This window comes from Falco biarmicus, chromosome 7, assembly GCF_023638135.1.
Source record: "Falco biarmicus isolate bFalBia1 chromosome 7, bFalBia1.pri, whole genome shotgun sequence".
Lineage (NCBI taxonomy): Eukaryota > Metazoa > Chordata > Aves > Falconiformes > Falconidae > Falco > Falco biarmicus.
In genome coordinates, this window is record NC_079294.1 from 63438586 (window position 1) to 63465693 (window position 27108).

A 27108-nucleotide genomic window follows, 5' to 3' on the forward strand; every position below is an offset into this window, starting at 1 on the left:
TGGGATGGAGCCTGCAGGATGGATGGTGCGATGGAGGTGGGATTGGGGCATGAGAGGAGATGATCAAATAAGCAAGGCTGGTTTGCATGAGACTGACGGAACGGTGTTTTCCATGGTGGGTAATACCAAGTGCTGCGGGCAACAGCAAGGCCATCGGCTGATGGATTCACACCAGATCTGCTTGGCTTGCTGGAAGATGCTATGCCACCAGCCTGCCTGGCCAAGCACTGCCCCTGCAGCTTGTATGCTGGAGCTGCACTGGGATCCCAGTGGGGAAAGGTGGTTTTCCTGAAAGCCATGGTATGGGCACACTCTCGCAAATGTGGTCATATGACTTGATAGAAAGAATGAAACCTGGAGCAGCAAAAATAGCACCTGATATTTAGGAATTTTTTGACACTCGGGCTGCCAAGATGTGACAATATGAACAAGTGAGATTTTAAACACAGCAAAGTGTGATTTCAAATGTCTCATCAAGATATATTGCAGCATCCTTCATCCTAGCAGGCACGCTTTAGAAATGTCTCCCCAATTAATCCTACAGAGGGAACCTTCCTTGCCAGGAGAGTGCAGGTACGCAGGGCTACCCAGTGGCCACCGCTTCTCTTAGCTGCAATCTCCTCCACACCACGGTATGAAAGCCTCAAAAGCAACCGGTGAAATGTCGCAGGGAGTGGCCTGCATGTGTCAGATGTCCTGGCTTCTGCCAGTGTGTTACAACACGTGATGCAGGAAGGCGAGATGAGAAACGAGCCTGCAAGAGCCGCATTTCTGGATGGGGGAAGACCGGTGTTAGGGAGAGTGCACAATGTTGTTTGACTACGTGATCCCAAGGTTCAAAAGTGCATCTGTGATCCCATCGCTTCTCACCTGGCTTTGGCTTTTGTTTCTGATTTGCAAGTTGGTTTACATGTGGGGCTAACCAGCAGTGAAGGCTTTCCTCTCCAAATGTCTCTCCTGTGGCAGCAGAACATTGTATGGATGTGGGTGGACTTTGACCTAAACCCCACAGAAACCGCTTGAGTGGCTTGTGAGGAGCCCACAAGGGGACTTGCTGGTGAATGTGGCCTTCCTCCATCTTTTCAGCGAGACTCTGACATGCAGATGGAAAGCCAGGATATGGTCCCCAAGGCATCCAAGTTTCCAGCCTCTGGGCTCAGTTGCTGCTCAGTTTGGGCTCCTGGGACACCTTTGCTTCTCCACCCTGCAGGACAGGCTGGACAGGTTGGCACTTGGAAGCCAGTTATTTCTCTTCCATAGACAATTTGGAAATATGGCAATTTTCCCCTAAAAGCCCTGGAGTCACGTTTGCTGCTCTGCTGGTCTCAACATAAACCTTGGATTTCAGGGAAGAGGAAGGAGAGTGGAAACCTGTATCCTGGTCCACATTTCACAGCACTGGCCTGAGGGAATCCTGCCTCATCTTTGAGGGCTCAGGGAGCACATGGCTTGGCTGAATGACTGCACTGCCCTCAGGAAAATGAATTCACTCACTTCCTAGGGCACTCGGCGCATCTAAGGCCACCTCCAGGGGGGCTGCATGCAGGTGCCAGCTAGTCCCTGACACTGCAAGGGTTGGTTTATGCCTGTGAATGCACCTGAGATTATATACCACTGTCAGCATCAGCAGGAGCAAGTCTGTCAAGTTGGGGGGGGAGGGGGGCGATCTGTGTGTTTGTATTTCCTTTCCAGTGGCTGGGCAGTGTATCCCTTTCCCCAAAACTGTAAGTTACAGTGACTGGGTCCATCTGGCCACAGAGCAGCATCCTGCAGAGGGTCTGTGAGCATCCCACCCCGCATCCCTCTCTGCCCGGCTGCCTCAGGGAGAGCCGTGGGTTGGGAGGGCAGTGATTGTGAGGGGGTGGTCCCTGACCAGGCCTGGCATTCTGCTCATGTGCTCTTCAGATGGAAAACAGCAGATCTGGTCTCGAGAACAACATCAGAGCAATCCTTGAAAAGCAAAGTAAATATAGGTGGTGATCTTGGCGTTTTTAAGAGACACAGACTGCCTCATGGGTACAGCCTGTAGCTTCAGGAGACCAACGGCTGCATGTGCTTTTCAGGCCAGTGAGACCTTTTCAGATCAATTCTTGGCGTCCTCTGGGTGATGTGTCCTACCCTTTCACCCAGCAAGACCTGCACTCGGCGCTCAGCAAGTAGAGAGCAGCATTTCCAAGAGGACAGGTCTGCTGTAAGCCCATACTGCCTGCTCTTGTCCTGGCTTGGGGGATTGCCATTTTCTGACGTTAGGGGCCAAGCCACTTCACCCCCAGCGTCCCAGCTGTCAAACTATAAAATGCGTGTAACACAAAAGCAAGTTGTGAAAACTTAATTAGTAAGTGTTAATAATTTGAACCCCTCAGATAAAAATTGTGGCACTCTGAACTCTCTTTCCAAGGAATTCAGATGGATAAATTCTGCTTAACAGTCCCCCAAAGGATTATTATCTCTTTTTTTATATCTCTTCCTTATGTGAAGAAGGGAGAAGAGGTGAACTTGGGTTGCCTAAGGTGAGGAAGAGGCAGAGGTTTTGTTCCACCAGGAATGGGCTCCACAAATGTGGCTAAATGGGTGGTTGGTTACAGCTGCAATTTCTAGCTAGTTCATGCTTCTTGTGCCCACTTCCAATGTGTATTGTCTGTCACAGATGCTGGGGGGAAGCAGGACTTGGAGGTGGGTATCATAAAATATCCATGGAAAACACATTTTTTAATTTGTAAGGCTGAGAATATGGATGCATAAAGCCTGCTCTTAGAGATCCGCTCGCCCAAAGAGGCTGTGTGACCTACTTGTTCAGTCAAAGCAGCTTTGATTTCACATATCGAAATTGCTCGAAGCAAGACCGAACCGTACCTAGCAACAATTAAGAGAATCATTTAAGAAGTGGGAAACGATGAAAAGGGAAACAAAAACCCTAAACAGCCCATTCACAGTGAGTGAATAAAAAAAGTCTTTGCATACCTGATTTGTCGGAAATTATTCATCCAAGAAAATTTGGACCTGAACCATAAGACAATTTTTCTTTTTTATCCTCTGATATATGAATCAGTGTCACTCTACATCTGAGCACAGAATGTTTTGACCTATATAATATCTTAGATAGTGGAAATGCAGCTTGAAAATCTCAAAGCAAAAATGAGAAAGGATGGCATAAGCCAGTAATATGGCATTAACACATATAGATGCAACTTATCACTGGAAAACATCCCAACAGAAGTCAAAAGAAGAGCGCTTTGTAAATAATAGGATTAGGAAGCAGGTTGGTACTTTGTGGAGCTGGCTATGCAATCAAACTGATAACAACTAGATTAATAAGGCAATTCAATCTAAACACAGTGTAGCACTAGAAAGCTTTTCAAAATCAATGCCTATCTGTGCAATTTTAATCGAGGTTGGTCTTTGCCTTTTGAAGCCAAGAGATTTGAAACTCCAGGTCAGCAAGGTATAATAAAATGGGATGACTTTTTTTTTTTGAACGTGTGCCTCTTAATTAGTGCCCTCCATTTCTTAATGTTTTCCTCTTCCCAGGTGGGGGAAGTGAAGCAGTACAGTGATGTTGGCTTGCCTGTGTTGGTAATGCCATATGGCAGACCTTGGAAACCATTGTGTTTGGCTGAACTACGGGTGTTTTGAGCAGCTGGTTTGCCTGGCTGGTACCCGCCGGTGGGATGAGCTGAGCAGGATGGCTGGGCAGAGCAGTGCACCCTATGGTGTCGTAGCCACAGCTCACGTTGTGTTTGATGTACATTTGATGTACAAAGGGAAATAGGAAAGATGTCTAGAAGTTGCAGTGTAGGACACAAAGGGCCAAAAACCTGATGGTTTGGAAGGTACAGGAGTATTTTAGGATTCACTAAACCAGCTGAGACCTTCAGCCAAGTATCATGTCCCAGCTTCAGGCAATCTCAGTGGCTGGGAGAGAGAAACCAAACCTGGTGCAGGGAGCAGTGTCTTTGCCAGCATCTCAGGTGTCCACCAAGAGCATCCTGGCTGCTGCTGGCCAGCGAAGCCATGAGCCCAGTGCCATGGAACAAGTCACGGGAAGATGGCTGGCAGAGCCCTGCTGTCTCCTCCACCGATGAGCCACCCCATCCATGTTCGCACATGACAGCAGAACACTTCCTGCTCTGTTTGCATTACAGTATTTTGAAAACCTTTGCTTTTCACAGTGTGTGAAGGGGAAAGAGTGACCCCTGGAACTGCCCTTGAGGGACTACTCAGCGGGATCGGAGCAGCCGATCTCCTTCCCCACCACCGAGTTGGAAGATGTGCTCTCAGCTTGTCTTCCTCACCTCTGGCATCTCCAGCCCCGATGCCTGCCTTGATTCCAGGAGAAGACATGCCCAGGCCTGTCACTGGGGACATGTATGGCTAGATTGGATAAATACATTTGAATAATACGTTGTGATGCTTCAGATCAGTCATGCCATAGCTGCAAAACATGGATGAGGTGGGAGCTAACAGGTCTTCTCCACTTCCTAATTTCTGTGATTATTTTTTTTTTCCTTTTACAGAGATTGTGAACCAGCACTTATTCAGGGAGCAGCATTTCTGTTTCTAAGCCCTTAATCCAGTCCCTATCTGTCTTATAACAAGTGTGAAGGAGTGTGAATCCCATTTGGAAGGCTCCTTCAGAGGAGATGTCTCTGAAGGAATGCGTAGTTTGCACACTAATCCAGTCTGCTCCCACACCCCGCAGTGAACCCCATTAAAGCGGAGGCTTGTTAAATGCCAGTAGGCTCTAGGAATAAGCTACTCCTGCTGTTCCCTTGATGCACCAAAAAAATGAAACATCTCACTGACTCTCAGGTTTTCCAAAGGAAAGAGGAGGGTGTCGGAGCAGGAATTGCTCTGACTTGGCTGTAGATGGTCTCTGGCAGGAGGGAGGAAAGGGACAACCGTCACAGCATTTGCAAGGGTCTGATGTTATGTGGTGCTGAGGGCTGTGCTCAGCCTAACAAAGTGATTCACATTGCATCCCACAAGTCTGAAAATCTTTTTTTGATGGCACCAAACATTCCCACACTCTATTTCTTTTTCATTTGTCTTATGCATTTGGGATTTTTTCGGGACTGGTAGAAATAATGTGCTCCTGAGATAAGTTTTCATTAAGGTATATATTTCCAGGTAACAATATTTCTGCTGGAAGAGAATTTGGTTCCCTGTGTAAGAGTGTTCATTTAGATATGTGTGCAATGGAGACAACGAAGCAGAACAGTGAGCACATGGCAGTTAAAATGTGTCTGACTAGGAGCCCAGCTCCCACTTAGCATCACGAAGTGCTCAACTCATTCTTTGTGACCCCTTTGAAATTAGCATGCTAAAGCAAGAAGGGGCTCTGCAGCCAGCTAGATGCAGACCAATACTTATATGTATTTATATTTAAGTGAGGGTGCACAGGTGGTATGAGTGGTGTTGGTTTCTGAGAGGGCTTGGTCCCACCTGTTCTTCATTGCAGCATCATATAGGTGCTGGGAATTCTGGCTGTCTGTTCCCACAGGTCTTACTCAGGCAGGTCTGGCACCCGTCCTTGCGCAGTGGTGTCAGGCCATGGGAGTGACAAGGCTGTCACTTTGGGTCTCAGCTCCAGCATGTGAACGGCTGTGGTGAGTTGGCCACATAGCTTCAGCCAGGTTACACCGAAGGTGGGGATAAGGGGCTTCAGGGCACTCATGGGATCAGAGGGGGCTGGAAGGGAGCCCTGGGTCTGTTGTGGGTCACTGGGAGCTGGGAGGAGGTGCACTGTGAGGATGAGGTCTCCGCAAGTCAGGTCTCTTCACCAGGAGGCTGGGGGCTTGGTGTGCATAAAATGGAGATGCTGGGTGGTCTCAGCTGGAAGCCCGAGATGAAGACAGTGGTGAGAATCCTGTCCAGATCATTCAGCTCCGTCTCCACCTGAAAAGGACAAGGAAAGTCCCCTGGGAACCTGGAGACAGAGGAGACCTTCTCTATGCACTGCTAACACCCGACTCCCTAAAAAAAAAAAAAAAAGGTAGAGATGTATTTAATGCAACCTGTAGGCTGCATGCTGCTTTGACGACAGAGACCAGATGTCTTTGATAGCTGGTTAGATCGCGCAGGTATTATTAATTGGGTTGGTTAGGAGCTTTTTTGCCAGAATGATTTTACGGTCGCGGTAGGGCAGCAATGACGGTGGATGTGAAAAAACCTTCACAGGCATCAGGGCGTCTCTCTTCTGGATGGGGTGGGATGCAAGCAGCGCACTAGCGTCTCCGTTCAGAGCCCTCCAGAGCAGGATCTCTTGACTGTTGGACAATGCTTGGCAAAGAGGAGCTGGGTTTATAAATAATGCATTTCCTTTGTCTTGCAGGAGTTCTGGAGGCAGAGGTACAATCAGATCAGCTGTGAACAGCTTACATAGCAAATCTAATAGGTTTGTAAATTAGATTTTGTGTTCATTTGTTTTTGCTGTAAGGCAGCTATTAATCTGCTTCTCCTCTTCGCTGGATAGTGCTGTTCTTATTTAGCAAATGTATCTGTTTCTTTTCACTTCTGCTTTGCATTTTCTTAATCGTTTCTCCCCCTCCTTCTCCCAGCTCAGCGCAATAATCATTTGCAAATAACCAAGGATCTGCAAGTTGTGGTGATTGAGAGAATGAGGAGAGAGTTACTTATTGTGAAAATAAGTCAGTGATAGAGTTGCCGTTTTTGTAGCTTTACTAAGTGCTATTAGAAGGGAGATCGCTGTCTTTGACATCAGAAGTTCATTCAGTTTTATCATAATGCACTTCAGCAACATCTCTCTATCGCAGAGTCATTTTGTAGCATCGCATCTTCATTCAGTGTCTCTCTGTGTCGTTTTTACAGTGATTTCATGTCAGCCCAGCATTAGAAAGTGACACAGTTGCAAAGCTCAGTGACACCATGTGAGAAGGAAAGTGACATCATTCTGTGGTGATGTCACCACCCATGATCAAAACACAGAAAATGGAGAAAATGAAAAAAATCGTAGTTGTTCCCAAGAATTCTTTACCCTGCTTCCTTTATGAATTTTGACACCCTGTAAGTAAGTTTTGCAAGACACGAGGCAATATGGCAAAACGCAAGATACAAACAAATCCAACAGCCTCGACTGGCAGCCGCTGGAGGGGTACTGTACAAACACACACAAGGACACTGGCAGCCAGCATTTATAAACACGTTTCCTTGCCTTTCTGAAACGTTACGTGGTGTGAGCCACAGCGTGTCCTCGGGAGCTCTTTCCCTGGGCTGGAGATGTGCTCCCGGGAGCTGGATGTTGTCCATGAGCCTGGGCTGCCAGCTCTGCCCCACCTCTCACTATTCGCTCTCCTTGGGGGTTTACATGCTTTTTATAAATGTATTTATTTACAGACCATTGCCCAGCTGGAGAAAGGCCTTTGCACTGGAGAGGGAGATTCCCTTTAGCTGATAAGCAAGTGCTTTGGCTATGTATTTTTCAGAGCGCTCTGAAGTGTGAAGGTTTTTTCGGGGCTGCAGATACATGCACAGCTTCTTGATGAGATGCACGAGTATCCTCTTTGGAGGGCAGCTGGCTGGAGTCAAATATTCAGAGGCTCCCTTAATTCTTGCCATTTGATATAAATGGCACTGAAGTGCTGGGGCTGATTCGCTGCTTAGGGCAGGGATTAAAAACTGGGGTCTCCCAGTGAGCATCTCCAAACCACAGCATCTAGCTGTTGCCCATCCCCCTGCTCATTTCTGGGTGTGAAGCAAGCAACACAGATGCTGAAACCCTTGTGCTCTCTTCTATCGGGGGAGAAAGTTGCCAGCGAACCAGCCTCCCCCTGTTGGGTACAGGATGCTCGTAGCCCAGTCTCACAAGCAGCTCCCAGCAGCTCAGCTAAATTAATTTCTCCTTTGGGTGAAGTGAAGGTTGCACTTCTCCGGCGAGGATTTTAACCCTCTCCAGGGGCTGTGCTGGCTCCACTTTGGGATGCTCACGTGTGACCACGAGGCGACTGGGCAGCAACCTCAGCTGCCCATGTAGGAAATGTGTTGGTGAATTTTGGGGGTTCCCTGGGGCTCTGGGCTGTCTTGTCTGCACGTGTCCTCTCTCTGCAGAACCTGCCTGTGTTTTTGTGTGCATGCCTTTCTACAGCTAGATGTGTAAGACTGTTTTCTGTAGAGCTGTGCCTGGCTGCAAGTCTGTGTTCATGTAAGCGAGCAGGTATTTAAGGATTTGTGTCTGTCTGCTTGAGTGTAGCAGAATACAAACAGCTTTCAGTTCTTGTTTAGCTAATAACTACAATTTTGCTTTTCTGATGAAGTTTGAATTCCAGCAGCCAGAGCTGAAGACAGTGATTAGAAGTGCCATTGGGATGCTAACGGATCCTGTCTCTCCCTCTCCCTGTCTGTCTTTTCTCTAGAGCTGAAGTAGTAATAAATGACTCTTCGTCTCCAGCTGTTGTTGACAGAAGTAATGAAAGCATTAAGCACAACATTAAACCAGCCTCATCCAAATGGAGACACAACCAGACACTCTCTTTGAAGATCAGGTACTGGTAATTACCTATAGGACAAGAGACAGATTTGGTCCTCTACAGTGCAAGCTGGCAAATTGCCTCTGTATATCATCTAAAGAAGTTGAGGAAGAAATAAAAAGCTTATCTCCCGCTGAGTTAGGCTTCATATCTGTAAGCGATCACTTGGAAATGAATTCCCACTGAACCAGCTGGCCTTGCAGTGACGAAAGAAGGAGCACTTGAGCTCCCGTTTTCCAGGCCAAGTGGAATTAATGTGTGCTTGGTGATGGGTCACGGAGGGGAGGAGACGACCCTCTTCGCAAGGTAAATGCAGGGAGGGACCCCCCCACTAATGGTGGACTGACTGCACTAGCCTGCCCCAGGAAGGGCTGGGTGGAGAAGGAGCAGGCAGTAAGATGGAAATATCTGTTTGCGAGGTGTTCCTGGAGAGCGTCAGTCAGATGGACTGGCCACAGAGCGAGGGCAGCTGGGAGGCAAGAGTTCATCCTATGTATGACCCAGGTTATCTCTGCACCTCACCTGATGGGGCTGTTTCTTCCCTGTCCTCAGGAAACAGATCTTGAAGTTCCTGGATGCAGAGAAGGACATTTCAGTGCTGAAGGGGACACTGAAGCCAGGGGACGTCATCCACTACGTCTTTGACAGGGACAGCACCATGAATGTCTCGCAGAACCTGTACGAGCTGCTGCCCCGCACCTCGCCCCTCAAGGGCAAGCAGTTCCCCACCTGCGCCATCGTGGGCAACTCGGGGGTCCTGCTCAGCAGCGGCTGCGGCCCCGAGATCGATGCGCACAGCTTCGTGATAAGGTAGTGGACTGCGCCCCGCTGTGTGGTGGGGCTGAGGGGGTTTCGGGGGGTCTTGGAAAGTGGAAAGGGGCTGGAGTCCTGACTGCATGGTGCAGCGCAGCCTTGCAGCTCCGTGTGCACGTGTAGAGTTCACCGCTGCAAACACCCTGCTGCAAACCCTTCACCACCAACTGCTTCCCCAGTGTTCTTGCAAATTCACCCTGTGTCTTCTCATGTTAATGCCCCCAGGGCACTATTAATCCCCAGCACCCCCAGTTCCAAGCACTCCCTCCTCTTTTCCCACATGCATGCCCTCTTGCAAACAAACCCTGCCCTGGACTTTCCGGGTGGAGGCAAGCTTGATTCTTCCCCAAATCACTTCTGCCCTCGAGCGCCAGGTGTGCCGCACGATGCCCTGGCACCACACTTGTGCACATCCAGGTCTGATGCTCCCCTGTGACCGCTCCATCCCCAGCACTGATGTCCCCACAGATGCACTGCCCCATGGACCTGCACCAACAGACCCTGACCCCCACTGGGACACACACCGAATTCGCTAGAGATGGTGCTTGAAGTGGAGAGGAGGAGTACGCACGCCTGCCCTCCCGTCCCCAACACCCATGTACATCTGTTAGCTGAGGGGCTGTAGGAGTCCGTTGATGATTTATGTATGTGCAGACATTTGCTTTCTGGTGAGTCTATTATGAAGACAGCCCAATCCATCACCAGCTCGCAGAGGCAGTCTCTGGCATGACGTGGGAGCGAGGATAATGTCACCTCTGCCCCCCGCTCAAACCTGGCTGCTCGCAGCTCCGTCCTGTCCACGGGGGACGGGGTGTTACCGTTCTTATCCTGAAGTGTCACCAGAGTGAGCAAAGGGAAAGATTGCTTATTGCAGTTCTGGCAAAGTTTAGGGAGGGGCTTTCACGTCAGGCAGCGAAGTTGCAGGAGGAAAGCTTTTCTGGGTGTAAGGATTGGGATTTTGAGCAACTTCTCTCCAGCCAGGCATGCTAGCGCGGGTCTGGCACGGACATACTCTTCCCACCGTCAGTTATCTGAGCCAACACTTGAACCTGCATCTTCCCGGGGAAGGTTTGCTCCATCCAGGCACCCTTTTCAGCAGGTTTGGCAGTGACCAGTGGTGGGCTTTGTGTCCAGGATACAGCTTCTCTCTTCAGATCCAGTGTTTATTTTCAGTGATTTAACTCCTGCAATGAGCGGATCAGAAGGGCCCCACGTGCCAGTAACTGGATTTTCTTTACACCATTCCCTTAGTTTCCCCATCTGTAAAGCAGGGAAAACAGCAGTAATGGCTGATTATCAAGGCAGATGGTTAGGATGCAATTCCTGCTCGTTAAGTACTGTAACTTCGCTGTAAAACGCCGCAGGAGAGCACGCAGTGTGCGAACACACGGGAACCCTCTGGTTTGCACCATGCTAGGGGAGCATCTCTCTGCACCCCTCTGTCAGCTGGTCCTCGGTGCCATTTACCCAGGGCCACATGCATGGCACAGCCACGGCTTAATAGCCGGAGATCCCCCCTCAAGGAGCTGTAGGAAACCATAGTATAACGGGGGTGATTTGTTGGCCATTTATCCCGCAGCCCCTCAGCCCTGGTGTGACACAGGAGCTCGTGGCACGGGAGCTGCTGGGGGGGGAGCGTGCCCATATCCGCGTGCACAGCCTGAGAGGAGGCACCAATTGATACTACAGAAAGAGATGTTTCTTGAAGGTCACAGCCTCCAGTCAGCCAAACCCTGTGGAGACCATGTCCTGGCATCCCCTTCCCACTGGTGTTATTATCGCTGCTGGTGCCACCAGGTCTGCTCTTAGCAGAGACTCACCAGGAGGAGAAAAGGGACTTGGGATAATATTACCCCAGCAGGGCTAGAATGAAGAAGCGAGCGCCTTCCTTGCGTGGGAAAGGCCCTTTCATTTCAAATCTGCCGTGGCAGCAAAGACGGGAGGTTTGTTGCTACGTGTTATTTTTGAACCGCACCATAAGAGATACCGATCCTACAAACCCACCCACCAGACACCAAAGTTATGTCTGTTATTAGCATTGCCGCAGAGGAATGTGCATGCACATGTCGTCACGCTGAGGAGCGATGACCCGATATTAAGATGGCTCAGCCAGGTCAGAGCCCCTCGAATTTATTGCAGAGACTGATGCTCGCTGCTGCTCCTCCTCCTCCCAAAAGCAAGGGTGAACGGGCACATCTGTCACTCGCCCTGGCTTTTGGCATCACACACCCCTCGTGTTTGTCACTGCCCTCTCCAGCGTCCCTTGTAAAGGGCTGTTCAGTGTTTCCCCTCGCAGGTGCAACCTGGCCCCGGTCCAGGAGTACTCACAGGACGTGGGCATGAAGACGGACCTGGTGACTATGAACCCCTCGGTCATCCAACGGGCCTTTGAGGACCTGGTGAACGAGACTTGGAGGGAGAAGCTGCTGCAGCGCCTCCACAGCCTCAACGGCAGCATCCTCTGGATCCCAGCGTTCATGGCCAAGGGGGGCAAGGAGCGAGTGGAGTGGGTGAACGAGCTCATCCTGAAGCATCACATCAACGTCAGGACTGCCTACCCCTCGCTGCGCCTGCTGCACGCTGTCCGAGGGTGAGAGTGTTTCTGGTGTGCTCGGAGCCAGGATTTTGTGAGCTTCCTGAGCTGGAGCGTGATCGATGGGTTTGTGCTGGAGGCAAACGGTGCGAGCTGTTTCTTTCTGCAGACCATGAGAATGACTCCACAGGTGGTGGCTGGTCCCTAGACAAGAAATGGAGACCACCTTGCCAGCAGGAACTCCCCACTCTGCTCTTTGAGTGTGTGAGGGCTTTTAGCTGTGCAATATAGCGAGCCTAAGCCTTCCAGTGCTTTCCGGGGTCTCAGCCTGGGTGTCATCACCATGATAATTCCCCAAGCTATGGTTAGAGCTTTCCTTGGAGAAGTGCGTGTGTGCTGAGCTAGCAATGAGGTTTGTCACCGTGTGACTGAGTGACACATGCAAGTCTCACATGGCTCCTTCAGGTCAGGGAGCTCTTGGCAGCCTGGACAGGCTCAGCAGTGGCAGAGGCCCAAGAACTGTTCATGAATAGCCTGTACTCTCCTGTAACGGTGCTAATTGCACTGCTTATCTTAAATGACCAGCCAAGGCAGAGAGGTGACTGACGTGGTCTGGTCCTGCTGATCAGGTAAAGAGGGCCAGGTGGTGGTGAGCAGACTTGCTGGGAGGAAAGGAAGGGGGCTTTCTGCTCTCTCCTTGCAGCTTCAGGTGTGTGGGAGACACAGGTGTGGTGGGGACGGGAAGGTTATAAAAGAAAGGGAGCCCGAGGGGTGAGACTTGCCTGTGAACGGCTTGGGGGTGGGGTAAGCTTTGCTTCATTTCGCTAGGGAGTCATGACTCGTTAGGCATTTAAGGAGTCTAGGCAAGTGGTGGCTTATGCTGGAGGTGGCTTAGTGGCAGTAGTTGCCCTCTGTGATCTTGGCTAGACCCTGTTGATCTCCTGGGATGGGAATTCAGTCATGTAGGTGGTGCTTCTGCCTCTAAGCCTCAGCATTAATGTTTTATGCTTGCTTTGAGCACTTCTTCCCCTGCACACCTCCAGGCTGAGTTCTTCTGGTCCATGCTGGGTTGCTCTGTCCCAGCTCAGGTTGCGTGTTGGTCCAGGGGTGGACACGGGACAGGTTTTGGGGTCATTTCGTGCAGGAGCAAGCCTAAGGGGGTGCTTTGGGGAGAGGGGTGCGAAGGGCAGCTCCGCAGGCGGCTGGTGGGAGTGGAGGCTCTCGTGCCGTGGTGCATCGCAGGCAGCAATAATGGGCAAAAAGAACCATGTCTGCCCCAGGTGCCTGTGTTTGAGCCTTCTCTGGGCCAGAGAGGCATCCTACTGAAAATGCTGGCTTTGAGGTAAAGAGACAGAAGGAAGTGATACCATAACTCGCAGAAAGGGAGGAGAGGAAGGAAAAAAAAATTCCCACAACCCAAATTCTGAGCTATTTCTAGCTGTAATTGACTTACTTTCATCTGTCAAAATAGAATTAAGCTCCTGTAATAAGCCCTTTAAATCAACAGGCTGCTAATCCTGTGCTGGCAACCATTCCCAGTGCCAGAAACTTCCTATAGGAAGCTTTGCAGAGGGATTGGCAAGGGCCAAGCATCACTTTCCTGTGGGAGAAGAGGAGGATGCCTCAGTAAGCTCTGCCGAGCTGAGCTTCCAACTCGTGGCACCTTCCTGGCCCTCCTGTGCTGTAGCCCTGTGGCCCAGCTGGGCTGGCTGGCGCTCTAGTTGTCCCTGTGCATCCCCCACACAGCAGTGTTGGAGCTGCCACCCGTGGCTGGCAGGTCCTCCCTGGCTGGAGGGGACCCAGGGATGTTGGAACCAGCCCAGGGGTTCAGCGCTGTCTCTTGGCACATAGTGATGCACCCCTCTCCCATGGCTTGGAGTAGGGTCTTCCTTTTGCACGTGCTAGTGTTCCCGTGGGTTTTCATGGGGTCCTGTGCAAGGAACATGGCTTTGGGCTTCTGAAAACCTCCTGGGGCTCAGAGGGATGCAACCAGTCTGACCAACAAGCAAGTGCAGTGGCTGCTGTTGGTGGGTATCTGGGGTGGATATGGTACCAGCATGTGGTCAGACACTGGCTGAGCTGATGACAGGCTCCAGGTGCCCTGTCTGAGCTACGGCTGAGACCTCGATCCTGCCCTTTGGGCTTGTACTGTGCTGTGGGACAATGGAGAAAGGTGGGTCATGGCTGCGCAGAGGCGGCACCAATTCAATTATAATGGCAGAAGCCAGTGCTAGTCCTCGTTGGGGCTGCCCTCTAAGCCAAGGGAGCTGCTGCTTGACCTGCTCTCACACTTATCAGCAGGAAATCAAAATGCCTACTAATTAACAGTTAATATAATTAGAACTGCAGCCCCCTCAGAAAGCCAGAACTGATGGGAGCAATTCAACACCTACCCAGTGTGTTGTGGTCTGGCCAAGGAGCCCTGCAGAGGGACCACCCAGGGCTGAGGGACCACCCAGGGCTGGGTGACCAAGGGCTGTGCTGGGGGACGGCTGGAGTCAATGTTAACCCTTTCCTTGGTGTAGCTTCCTCAGGTTTGGACTTGGGTGGATACAAGAGTGATTCAGGCAGTGTTGAATGAACTGGTCACAGCTGGTGGGGGGTGGGTGTGCTGATGCTCTTGGTGCTATATAGGAAACCTCTCCGGTACCTATAGGGTTGTCTTGGCCATCTGCTCAGGGTAATCAGTATGCTGTAGTTTGGGATGAAGAAGGATTCCTTCCTCAGGTCAAACTGACCAGCATCACTAGGCATTTACTTACTCATCCTCTGTGATACTGTTGAATTCCTGTGATCATCCTGTATTTTTTGCTTATGAGCTCCTTGCTGTTACAGGGATATGGTCTCCAATGACTTCCTCTGTCTCTCCAGCTCTCTCTGTAGAACATGCCAGTTCGTAGCATTATACTTTTATTTGACAGATCTGAGATTTGTGAAATGAATAATTTTTGTGGCATGTAGTATGCGGCAGAGAATTGATAATCCACAAAGCCCCACAGAGCATCCCTCTGTGCTGCGATTGCAGAGATGTCCTGTCTTCTCCTTTGCTGGATAAAGCTACCCTTTATTATCTACCCTAAGTTGATTTGGAAATCACAAAGAAACGGGGGAAGTCTTTCAGCCAAGACGCTCTTTTATATATATATATATGTATATATAGGGTTTTTTTCCCAAGGAATAGCACTTTCTACAAAGACTAACATCTCATCCAACAATTCTGCTACAAAAGCTTTGCCTTTTCTTCCCTTACTACCAGCAAAATACATTTGTGAGTTCTTGACTCCTCCTTGAACTGCAGTATTTATTGTCCTGCTCTGCTTTCCCCCAGACTAGAATGCATTTCAGTGGCAATTGAGCATTTTTTTCCTATAATTTTCAGTGCATTTGGGGCATTTGTAGAGTGTGTGTTGCTGTGATAAGTAAAAAGCATTTGGGTTTGTTGTCTTTAACAGCATCATTTGAGACATCACCTTCCTAGCTCTGAGGGTGCCTTAAATGTTTGCTGATAGCTTTTTGTGTTGATGATTCTGGATAATCTGTGCAATAGGACGGAGGCTCTTCTTACATGGTTAAACTCGCCGTCTTCACGCCAGGAGGGAAGAGAACCATCAGCATCAGAACACTGATACAAGGAGAATTCTGGAGGCGCTCAGAAGGAAGCCGAGTCGCTACCTAAGGCTGAAGAGGAAAGCTGTGCCGTGGCAGGGAGCCAGCTTGTGGGGATGGGGACGGTGCCATGTGTTTCAGGGGTGCGTGACTCACTTTGGAGCAATTCTATGAAATGTCTCCTGAGCAATTCATCTGGCACAGTGCTTGTCTCCTGGCTGGGAAGCAAGCAAGCCCCTTATAAGTCATCTGTTAGTGTCTCCAAAAAGCCTTGTAATCTCTATTGCCAAGCTGCTTTTGTTACAGAAATAACATGAAATTTAGGAAGCAGGGGGAAATAATTGTGTCTGGAGGTTTGACTATCACTCCTTGCAGAGAATTCATGGACACGTTTCAGTTTGTCTTGTCTAATCTAGTCTAGCATTTTCACTGTGTCCATCATGAGGGTCTCTTGGCAGTAAGCAATTCTAATCCCATCAGATTTTGTTAAGAGCTTCTTGAAAGAAAAAAAAAATCAATAAATCTTCCAGCTCCTTGGCTAAGTCTCCTGTTAGGTTTAACATCCAAATAGCTGTGACAGTTTGCACGCGCTTTTCACGACGGTGATTGCCTTGCTCTGGGTCCATAGCTTGTGTAGTGCTGCTCTGCCACATCTCCCCTGGAGTGCAGCCTGGTGGGGCACAAGGTGGATTCATCTTTGCCTCAGATGTCTCCCTGGGTCCTCACACCCAAACAACATCAAAGCCTTTGATTTGTCAGGGCAGTGCTGCTCAGCCACTGCCTTTCCCATCCGCCAGCCATGGGGGAAACCCTCCCCTGGTCCCTCCTCGTCTCGTGTCCCGCTCACACTGCATCCTTCCCCGCAGCCTTCACCTTGCTTATAGCCACACAGAGCGCATGTGTGCAGACTGTTCTCCTAACCTGTTGCTTTGGTTGTATCACCCCACCTTTTTGCATCCCTCCACAGGCTCCCCTTTTAACACATCAAAGCTAATCTGCTGCTTTCGCTTTACACAGCTCTCCCAGCTCATCTTTTCTCACTCTCTGTCTCAAGACCGTTCTGCTGTTGATTAGCCAGCATCACCCACTTACGGGGTTTCTAAATCAGCTACTCCATGCTTTCTCTCTTACGGTATTTTACACCTACAGGGGCTTCTCTGAAATATCTGCCCTGGGGACTCGTGCCTTAAAGCCCTTCCTCTCTGGTCCCAAAGGCGGTTTAAGGACAGTGGTCCTGCACTCAGCTGAGGGGTGTAGGGGGAGAAAATAGCCAGTCACAGGCATGTGGCTGGGGTAGGATGTGAGGGACTGCTAACGCCCTGTAAAGCCATGTGTGGGTTAGATCAGTGGATATCCCACAAATAAATCCTTGTGTGAGTGATTATTCTTGCCTCTTGAGGCACATTGTACCCAAGCTGTGGTGTGTCTGCACTAGGACCCCAAGACAGTTAATTTGTTCTGGTTAATCGGGAAGAAGATTTAGTCTTGTCTTGGTCAAAAGAAGGCGAGGGGCATAGGAAGGAAAGAGGAAAGAAATAGGGTAATCTTCTTCCCGGTTACCTTCCTCCTTTTCTGTCTGTTTGGAAATGCATTAACTTGTGGGTGTTTGAAAGGGCATTGCAGAACTCAAGACCTGGAGGAGAAAAGAGCTATTTAGCTGTGTCTCAGGGCTGATTTTCTTGTGCCAAGTCCAAGCCACACGGTACAGTTCCAGTCTGGATATTGAAGCTTGATTTGGTGTTTAGGCTTTCCCCAGCCTGGGGATAAAGCCCAACTGTGACTCCAGATCCAGCTTCTGGAGTCAGCGTTAGCATGAATCTGGGTGGAGACCTGCCCATTCCTGCCCATCCAGCACAGATCCCATCGCTCTACCTGCTCTCTGCTGTTTTGGTGGAGGTGACAGAGGAGACTGGATACATGGACAGAAAAGGGCTGGGAGAAGCAGGGTGGGGGCTGTGGCTGCTTGGGCTCCAGCACTTCATCTCCATCCACCCAGCGTTTGGGATACATGCTATGCCCTGCCAGCACCGGTGGGTCCTGTCCTTGCCTGCACCAGTGCAAGTGCAAAGCACCATCAGGTCACTTGCTCTGATTATCTGTAGCTGGGTTTTTATGAGGATTAATGGGAGAAGAATGTGTGGCAGACTGGTAATATGCCTGACAGTCAAGGACTAGCACCTCCACAACAGCTTGTGTTTCTATCACACTTTTATGAATAAGCTGTTTTAAAAGGGTCTGAAATAGCATTATTTCAGCTATTCTGATTTGTATCACTAAGTAATGCAGCTGATACTGCTGAAACTTGATTTCTTTGACATGAGTTTTTCTATTTGTTTCATCGGGCCGATGGATTTTCTGTTCATTTTATCCTGCAGGCTAGCCCTTCCCTGAAGAGCACAAGTTACTTCAGGGTTTTCTCAGACATGCCAGGAGGTGATGGGTAGGCACAGAGCAGGGCAGTGCTCAAACGCTGCCTGCGGGGAGGAGTTTTGCAGCCAGCGTTTCAGCCCAAGCCAAGGCCAGGCTCTGCGCCCTGAATTTGGTGGTGCTGGAGGAGGATAAGCGCCGTCAGTGCGACGGGGTGCGTGCTCCAGGAGTGCCATGTGGAGGCTGCTCCCTTCCCTGACTCGGGTGGGAGCTGTGGCTTCCTAGGGGCAGTTTCAGAGCATTTTGTCTCCTGAAGAGTTCCCACCGGGTTTTACAGTCCAAATACAGCAGTCGCTGCAGCCCCCTCGCAGGAGGCACACACCGATGGGCAGCAGTGCTATGCAGTTCTGCTTAGGAGACTACTTAAGTTTCTTGGAAACATTTGGGAAAATTGATGTTGTTGAGGAGCAACCAGAACCACCTACCAGCTAGGATAGGACTCTCTGAGCTGCTATTCGTGGAGCCTCTGTCCTTGGCTAACCGTCAAGTATTAGTTCAAATAGGTGCCAGGGCTGGTGTCTAGGCTGCCTCCGTACAAAAGATGGCCTTGAAGATCTGATGGCATTCTCCATCTGTCACTATCATGATCCGAAACAAGCTGTCATGGACAATTTTTGCCTGACAGCGTCACGGTTCCTGTTCATAGCTGCATCCTGCTCAGGCACCAGCCTATCTCTATAGCTGCTTCCACCCCTGAGGGTTTATTTACGGAAATGACACAGCACCGGCTTCTGAAGGAGGTCCACGCTGTGAGAACAGCTCTGAGAAAGGAGGTACTGAGTTTCAGGACTGCTCTTTGCTCTTCTCTCTTAATTGCTGTCTCTTTCCATAAAATGTTGCAGTTAATAGTTATGGTGATTGGTGTAGCCAATTTGAAAAATAATTACTGCCTGCTTCAAGATTATCTTTCCTCCTAATTAAAATCCCGGACCTCACATATTAAAGGTGCGCTGTTGACACAGCATCCCATGTGCGCCCAGACAACCTCATTTAGATTTACAGAATTAATTAGGCTTTATTTCCATCCCCAGCTGTTCTCTCCTGCACCAGGAATGGGGCCGCTGTCTCAGTTGGCCAGCGGTGGGAGAGATAAGAGGGAGATCTTCCTGCGCAGCTCCCACACTCCCATCACAAACCAGTCATTTAACCGTATTCCCCAGACCTCACCGGAGGATTTCCTAGCTTTGTTGTCCAGGAGACAAATTGCAAGTGCTGTGGCATGGCCTGTGTTATGGTTTGGGCATTATATATTATGTATGTCATCTGTGTGGGTGGGCTGGGATGGCCTGGAGTCCATCACCCCCTCTAAAGCTGCAGCCAGCAGCAAGAATTTATGATGCGGTAGAAGCAAGGTTTGTCATCCCTTTGGTTTTCGCAATACCGTGCCTGCAATAGAGTGAAATACAGATAAGGGTGCCAGGTGTTTAATTTTCATTGTAAGAAACTGAATTGTCATTGCTCCCTACCCCGATATCACTGAGTGAGCGCTCACTAGCTGCGTGTGCTGAGGGGGACGCACCGGGCTGGTTTCGGTAGGGCAGCTTTTGGGTACCGGTTGCGCACACTCGGTCTCGGTGAGGCTGTGTGTGCGTGCTGGGTGGCAGAGGACAGCGTGCTTCTGTAGGGCGCTTTGGTGTTTGGCCCAGGTCATTTTTGTCATCATTAATATGCTTGAAATGTCGGTGGCTCTGTGAATGTCCTGTACCCATGTGCAAGGGACACGTCGTTGTGCTGTCGACGACGTTGTACGATCGTAGAGGTTTTACAGCCTCTCCACAAAACCCACAGGTTAATATTTTGGGCAGGTGAACGGTCACCGGTATCTTTCTGTGCTCCAGCTGGTAAACTGGTAAAAGGAGAGTTTTAAGGCTGAAGCAGCTGCAGGACAAACCCAGACAGTTGTCTTCCCCCAAAGCCAGCCGGTTAATGTGGCTTGACAGTTCTTCCCAGGTAGTTTCCCTCCTACATCAAGATACCCCACCTAATTCACAGTGTTAAATAGTTGTGATAATCTCCCATTTCTCTCTGCGCACCAGGGGTCTAATGTGCTTACCCATAAACTCATCAAGGAGGCTGTTTAATGGCTACCTGTGGGAGAAGATTGCCTTGACACCGCAGCGAGCTTTGCTGTGTCCCTATAGCACAATCCATATGGCTGGGCAAGCTCAGAAAATGCTGGTGCTGTGCCTCGGAGATACTGGCTTTCGCCCAGTTTCTTGCTCCTTTTTTGTGCTGGATGCCAAAATGAGCTAGGCAAGGAGGACCCCCTTCCCAAAACATCATACTTACCCTTTGCTAAAGCTGCAGGCACTGGGACCCCAACAAAACCTGCCGTGCCCTTGCTGCAGATGCCAAGGCGGTCACTCTGCTTCCAGAATTTGATTCACCAGAAAAGTCAATTTTTCTCTTATCTGACTGAGAACAAGCAAGTACTTTTTGTGCCTTGGTTGCTAAATTTTAATGGCTTTCGTGAAAAGCTAATTTGCAGGATTAAGACTCAGCTCTCCCAAGAGTTCCCGCTGTCTGAGCAGCAGGCCCTCAGGAGCCTGGCAGAAAGTGCGAATGAGGAGCAAGACACTTCCCATGGCTCCACGCGTAACAATGGGACTCGGCTCAGGATCCCAAACCTCTGGGTGAGAGCAGAGAAATGCCACGTGCTCTGCTCCGCTTCCTCATGCCTTTTATTGAAAGCGCTGCCAGGCACTCACCTGAATTCGGGCCCTTTAAAAGATCTATTAAAAATAATCCACAGGCTTGAACGGGCTGTGGCACGGTGGGATGCGCTGCCTGCGACAGCCCTGCTTGCTGTGGGGCGACATTGGCATCAGACGTGCTGGGGGAGGAGAGGGTGCAGCCGGGGGGGGGCATCTTCTACCTCCCCCAAACCTTTTATCTTTCCGATTTTGCTCCTCTGGTGGTGGTTTTCTGCTGAGCAAACCAGGTAAGCTGCCTGTGCAATAAACACTGGGCACTGGAAAACAGTTCTTACGAGATGTTGATGCTGCAATAACTTTTATCGGCAGCCCAAAAATACAACTGCTGATACCATTTCTGCTCGTGCATCACTACATCTTTCCCTGTTCTTTTTGCCATCCCTCATAAAAAGTAACGCGCTTTTCAGCAGCAAGCACAGCTGACCTCCATATCACATGTTATTTATTGCAATATGCCGTATTGTGTATCTCATGGACTGATGCAGATGTTCTAGTGATGTATTTTGGTCCAAGATCACAGCAGCAATCGCTGGCCATAATGGGAACATAGCAGCGTGTTTTAGCTCTTTCAGTCTGATCACTCTTTATTCCGAAGCAAACGTTTTTACAGCCCTGTTGTGTTTACTGTCAGAGTAAAAATCTTCATTCATCAATGAAAATCATCAGCGTGTGTGTGTGAGTGTGCCTGCTTCGAGGGGTTGCTGGAGTCTACTTGACATGTGGATGGTTTGGTCTGTGATATTGATCTCCTAGGTTGATTGGAAGATAATTGTAGGCTGGAGTACTGAAGGCCACTGTTGCAAGCAATTTGTTTTTCATAAAGGATTGCCGAGGCATGAGATGCTTCAATGCCATAGCAACAAGTGTGATGTAACCGCCAGACAGAGAGCAGGAGGATGCTTATTCATGAAGCAATCCCTAGAGAGGCTTTTTCTTGGCATGGGGAACTCTTCTGCTAGTTAGAAACCTCTCACTTTGAATCACCAATATGTCTCGGTCAGAGGCAGGAGAGAGAAAATGCAAGACACGAGCTTCGTGCGCAGGGGGAATAACTCGCTTTGCTCTCCCTTTGCAGGTACTGGCTAACGAACAAGGTCCACATCAAGCGACCCACCACCGGCCTCCTCATGTACACCTTAGCCACTCGCTTCTGCAACCAGATCTTTCTCTACGGCTTCTGGCCCTTTCCCCTGGACCAGAACCAGAACCCAGTCAAGTACCACTACTATGACAGCCTGAAGTACGGCTACACCTCGCAGGCCAGCCCACACACCATGCCCTTGGAGTTCAGAGCCTTAAAGACGCTGCACCAGCAGGGAGCCTTGAAGCTGACTGTGGGGGAGTGCGATGGGGCCACGTAGGGTGGTCCCCGGCCGCGTTCCTGCACAGCCACGGGAGGAAGGGGAGGGGGCACAAAGGACAAGTGGTGCCTGGTGGGGTTGGTTGTCTTTGTTAACGCGCTGCACAGCGACACAAATATATATACGTGGTACCTATATATATTGACCTGAGTATTATAACTGTTCGGTGTTCACCAAGGAAAGGGGCAGGAGAGATGCAGGAGCATCTGGCGTGACTGGCCCGGGCAAGACCTCTTGCTGGGGGCTTGCTGGGCTTGGAAGGGCATTCACCCTACATCCAAAAGGTGTGAAGGTGGCCTTGGTTTTTGAGGGTATGTTAGGTGATGGGTAACCGTTAAGCCGTTTGTCGTGACTGGTCTGAGGTTGGTAGTTAGTTTGGCCAAGGACGCCGATGCTGGCACTCTTCAGCGAGGCGCGTTCTTGGCCCCGTGCTCGTGGTGGGGAGGGGAAGGGGCAGGGAGCGGGGTGGGCAGGGAAGGTTTGTTGGCGGCTCTCACAGCCGAGGGAATGCCTGTGGCACCGAGCAGGACCCGTCTCCAGCCCCACAGGGACCGGTGTCTGGCAGGCATGCACAGATCCATCCAAAACGTGGGCCAGCAGGCTGTGCACAGCCTTCGGAGAGGAGAGGGAGAAGCCTCCTGGGCTGCAGCTTGATCTCCAGGCGGTGGTGGGGAGCAGTGCTAAGCTGATCCTGGTGATGGAATTTGCTCGGAGATGAGATGTGAGGGCCTCCAGAGAATGGGAGCATCAGTGTTGAGCCAGGCGGACGGTGAGGAGGATGCTGAGCATGTATTTTCTCTCCCTTTTTGAAGGAACAATTTAGAAAGGAGCAAAGATGCTGGAATGTGGCAGGAGGGAGGTTTGCTGCCACAAACCTGCACCACTAGTATGAAGTGTCTTACTGTGCCACAGTCAAAGACACTCAACATCTGTCAGGGCTCATGAAAACCAGAAGTATATCTAGCTCTTAATTCCCAAATGCTACCTGCTAAGCAGCCTGCCTTCTCTCCCCCTCCAAAAATAACCGCTGAAATATTGGTGATAGGCCTGAGACCCAGCCAAGCAGAAAGACTGCAGGACTTCAAGGGACTTTGTCAAGTCTAAATAATTTATTTTCACTTTTCTCTGCAAAGAACCAGCATACAGCGCTGTATTCCTGAAGTCCTGCTCTGTCCTTTCTTTGAAGCTCCAATTAGTTCTTACTCTGAACAGTTAAATAGGATGTCAAACGGATCTTGATGGGATGCTTGCCTAGTGTTGAATGTCAAAGAAATAATCTTCCTTCCCAACCTTTTTTTTTTTTTTTTTTTTTCCGGAGAGAACCCAAAATATAAAGACGTTTTTATAACCACATTTGCTTTTTTCTGAGTTTTGGGTTTTTTGAAGGAAGCAACCAGATTGCTCTGATTAGCCTGTCTAATTTTCTGTTTCTGCAGACTGCCCTGTCTCCTGATTAGCACTTGGTGCCAGCAGGCAGGTGAGTCAGGGGTTCAGCGAGTGCAGTTTGGGTTTAATTTGTGGGAGAGTAAATAACACGACACAGGCAAGCCTCTGACACGGGCTGCAGTGTTCTCATGGCTGGGTATTATCACCTTTGTGCCTCCTCCTACTGCTTTTTTTTTTAAGTTAAAAAGTATACAGTTTGGGGCTGAAATACCTGACATGATCTCTAAAAACTCAGTGCTTCAAGTGGTAAAAGGAAGAGCTCACTTTCATGTTTTGGAATGTAGAAGCTACTGTACCTGTAGGAGCCTCCAGCCTGCTAATTAGTGTCAGATGAAGATGCCTAAGATTAAGGTATAAGCAACATTATAGTGGATAAATGTGGGCTAATCTGCCACCAAGGGAATGTTTCTTTCAAACTCCAGAAAATTATTTCTTTTATCTTTTGTTTGGGTTTGTTTTGTTGTTTTTTTTTTAAACCTGGCTCTCTTTTTCCTTTTTGTATTATTTTTACTTGAGTTTGGTTGCACGATAAGGCTAAACCTGGCTGGGAACCTCAGCTTAAGCTGTTGGGGTTTCCTGAGACAGGAGGAGACAGAGAATAAAACTGTAAGATGGAAGTTGTCTGCAATCCCAAGGAGCTTCCCGTGATTCAGGAGTGGCTGTTAAAGCCAGGTAATTCCCTGGTTTGTCCCCAGCATGGAGGAGGGACAGAGCAGGGACGAAGCCGCAGGGACTGCTAAAGCCACCTGTTGTATTGAGGGGCCTGGGCCACGGTACTGATTGCTGTTAGCAAACCTTCTTTTTAAATAAAAATACAAGAAATGAACATGCAGGGGTTTTATTGTTGGTTTGTATTTATTTTCCTTGACTAGGAGGATGAGAAGAGGAGCAAGACCATAAAATGCCAGGCGATTACATGGGGAGACCCTGGAACCTTCTTTGCTGGTGAAGGCGAGGGGAAGGCTGGGCTGGTTTGCCCACCTGGGGTGGATGTTGGTGCTCAGCCAGGGGGACACCTGAAGCCCCCAGGGTGTCCTCACTGAGATCATTGAGCTAAATGTAACAGCAGCACCCCAGGGGTGTGTTGGGGGGTTAAAATTAGGGTGGGAGAAGGGATTTCTGGAGCTCTTGAAGCAGCTGCTGGGTCAGAGCAGAGGTGAGTTAAAGGCAGATTATTCAGGGGCATGACATTGTTGGTGATGGTTCTGTTCCCAAAACAGGCCCTGCTCACCCCTGGTTTGAAAATACACTAAACCAAGAGCAAGAAGACCCTGCAGGTATGGAAATCCATGGCTGAGCTCCCATTTCACCTCGCTGCCACGGGGGTTGGTCCCTGCTGAGTTTATACGCACAAAGCCACCTAGACATTCCCCCTTGCTTTAGTGGGCTGTGCCAAGTCCTCCGGTCTGGCTCTTCCAGCAGCTCCTCAGGTTGGAAACACGCTTTACTGTCTGTGTTTCCAGCAAACAGCTGGGACCCGGCTCCACCAAGCCCCAGCCCCTGCAGCTCAGCAAGCCGTAATGCCCACAGGCTGTTCGCGAGCAGCGGGACCGGAGTTCCAGGTCCCCCTTGTGCTGGGCACCGGGAGCAGTGATGCTTGCCGTAGGTGGGTGCTATCTGGGCTGTTTTGGGGCAGCCGCCAGCCGCCGAGCAGCTGCAGGGCTGCGGCATGGCAGCTGCAGACGCTATGGGGAGACCCGATGGCCGCACCCGGCTGCTGCTTGATGAATTTCTTCATGCCCAATTAAGGCCCTCCTGTCTTCAAGCGCGAAACAAAAAGGAGTATTGATGCTATTCGGGCAGGGGTGCGGGTGCGTGTTGCACTGTGAATGTACTTAACTGCCCTAAAGGACAGCAGCAGCTCTCTTTGATCTTCGCTCCTCCATCGCACTGCTCCCTCCGGCAGCGAGGCCAGCCCAAACTGGTGATGCTGGTGGCTTGGGGATGGGGAGCTCCCTCCCGTGGGTTAGGCACATTTGTGCTAAAAGGCCTTCAGGTGGTAAAAAGCAATCTAAACCTGTAAAATAGAGGTAAATTTGAGCCTTCACCTGGCTAAGCCCACAGTTTGGGGCTGCGTTTCCCAGCATGGCTTTTTGGGGCAACAGTCTAATGGGTGGTTCTGGCCAAACCCAACGTCCTTTTCCTCACTGTGTGCCTCTGGTGCATTTTCCTCTTACAACAGCTTGGGGATAAGGGTCTTGCCTCGCCTGCTTAGCTGTAACACGGCCAGAAGTACAGCTGCCTGACTTGCTTTTCTTTTTGCCCATGGTTCACTTGGTTACATCCCAGCCTTCAGATCTGCCACATGCTTCTTTGTGTCTCTGGGCTAGCAGCCAGCCATGAAACCTCATGGCACTCTCCGACACTGCCGAGCATTGTGGCAAGCACACGCTCACTCCTGTTTTCCTCTCCCCTTGATTACTCCAGTGATTTCGGTCCCTGATGAACGAAGCTCAAGGAGCCAACCTGTCATTACAGACCCGTCCAGGCTGAACAAGGATCCTTCAGACAAGAAGTTTAATTCAGCTCTCGCTGCACTCATTGCTCTGTGTGTGTGCTGCAGAGTGGTGCAGAGGAGGAGTGGAATAGCACAGTACTTTTGTTCTTCCTATAAAACTATATATATATACATATATATATATATATGTATAGTGATGCGGCTGTTGCTTGCCCACATCTTGCACTGCCCCCCTGGTCAAGCTGCAGTGTCCCCAGGCTCCGTGCTGCTGAGAGCCTTTATCATTTATGCCTGCGCTGCCTTATTTAATGCTAGCTTGGGTGAGTTGCAGGATCTCCTGTGAACTCCCGCACAGGACCCCAGCCGCCTCCCGTGCCCCCAGCCCCTTGCCCAGCAGGGCTGGCAGGGGCACCACTGCCCTCCCAGCTGCTGGAGCAGAGGGATGGAGCGGGGACGGAGCGGGGACGGTCCCCTTCCTCTAAATGCTTCATCAGCCGGGGCTTGCCGCAGGGTCAGCGACCAATCCTCTGCTTCACTCACAGCCCAGATAATTAGTGAACAAAGTGCAAATAGTAATTGTGAATCAAATTACTGATTTGTTGGTGCCTTTTTCAAGCTGCCTGAAGGGGTTTTTTAGTGCTAAAAAGCAACCAGATCTCTTTTTATTTATTTTTTTGAGACACCAGTCTTGCAAACCAGAAAGAAACAATGTTTCATTTTGAAGGTGTGATGAAAATTGTTTGCATTTTTATATTGCATTTTGGATACTGCTTAGTAAAAAGTCTGAGCACTGTGGACTTCAGTCAGTCTCAAATGACATAAATGGTTTCAGTTGATACCAATATTATTTCATTTTTACTTTTGTGCAAAATAGCCTCACAAAGGTTGTACCATATACAGATCTTGATATATAAATGCCATTTTTTGACCACCACCCTTTTTAAAAATTTAAACGAACCAATTTCATGCTAGAGAGGCTTGAAACTATGGAAATTAAAGCATAACGCTTTGAGAGACCCACATGGGATGGCAGGGAAGTGGTTTGCTCCAGAGTGCCCCTCAACATCAGGAGGTAAAACCAGCTGCGTAACCATGGTCTCCAGTGTAATGCATTGTTAAACCACATATTTTTCAGCTCTTCCAGTGTTTTGATTGCTTTCCTTTTTAGGTTTCTCACATTTATGAATGGTTTATTAACAGCTATTTTCGTCTCTAAATGTTACTCTATTGCCCTTGGCACCACAGTGGAATTTCACTTTGCGGTCCA

General features: G+C 49.7%; 1 protein-coding gene across 2 annotated transcripts in view; it reads left to right on the top strand.

Annotated features, from left to right (window-relative positions):
- The window catches only part of ST8SIA2 (ST8 alpha-N-acetyl-neuraminide alpha-2,8-sialyltransferase 2), a 33089-nt gene extending 8876 nt beyond the window's left edge, over positions 1–24213 (top strand). The window contains exons 2-6 of one of the 2 annotated variants that reach the window (XM_056347670.1): positions 6332–6394; positions 8370–8498; positions 9036–9293; positions 11578–11886; positions 21652–24213. In XM_056347670.1, coding sequence (XP_056203645.1) covers positions 6332–6394; positions 8370–8498; positions 9036–9293; positions 11578–11886; positions 21652–21937 — 1045 coding nt within the window. In that variant the 3' untranslated portion in view covers positions 21938–24213. The remainder of the gene's footprint in view (positions 1–6331; positions 6395–8369; positions 8499–9035; positions 9294–11577; positions 11887–21651) is intronic. The other variant, XM_056347671.1, reaches the window with a different exon arrangement.
- Positions 24214–27108: the final 2895 nt, after the last annotated feature.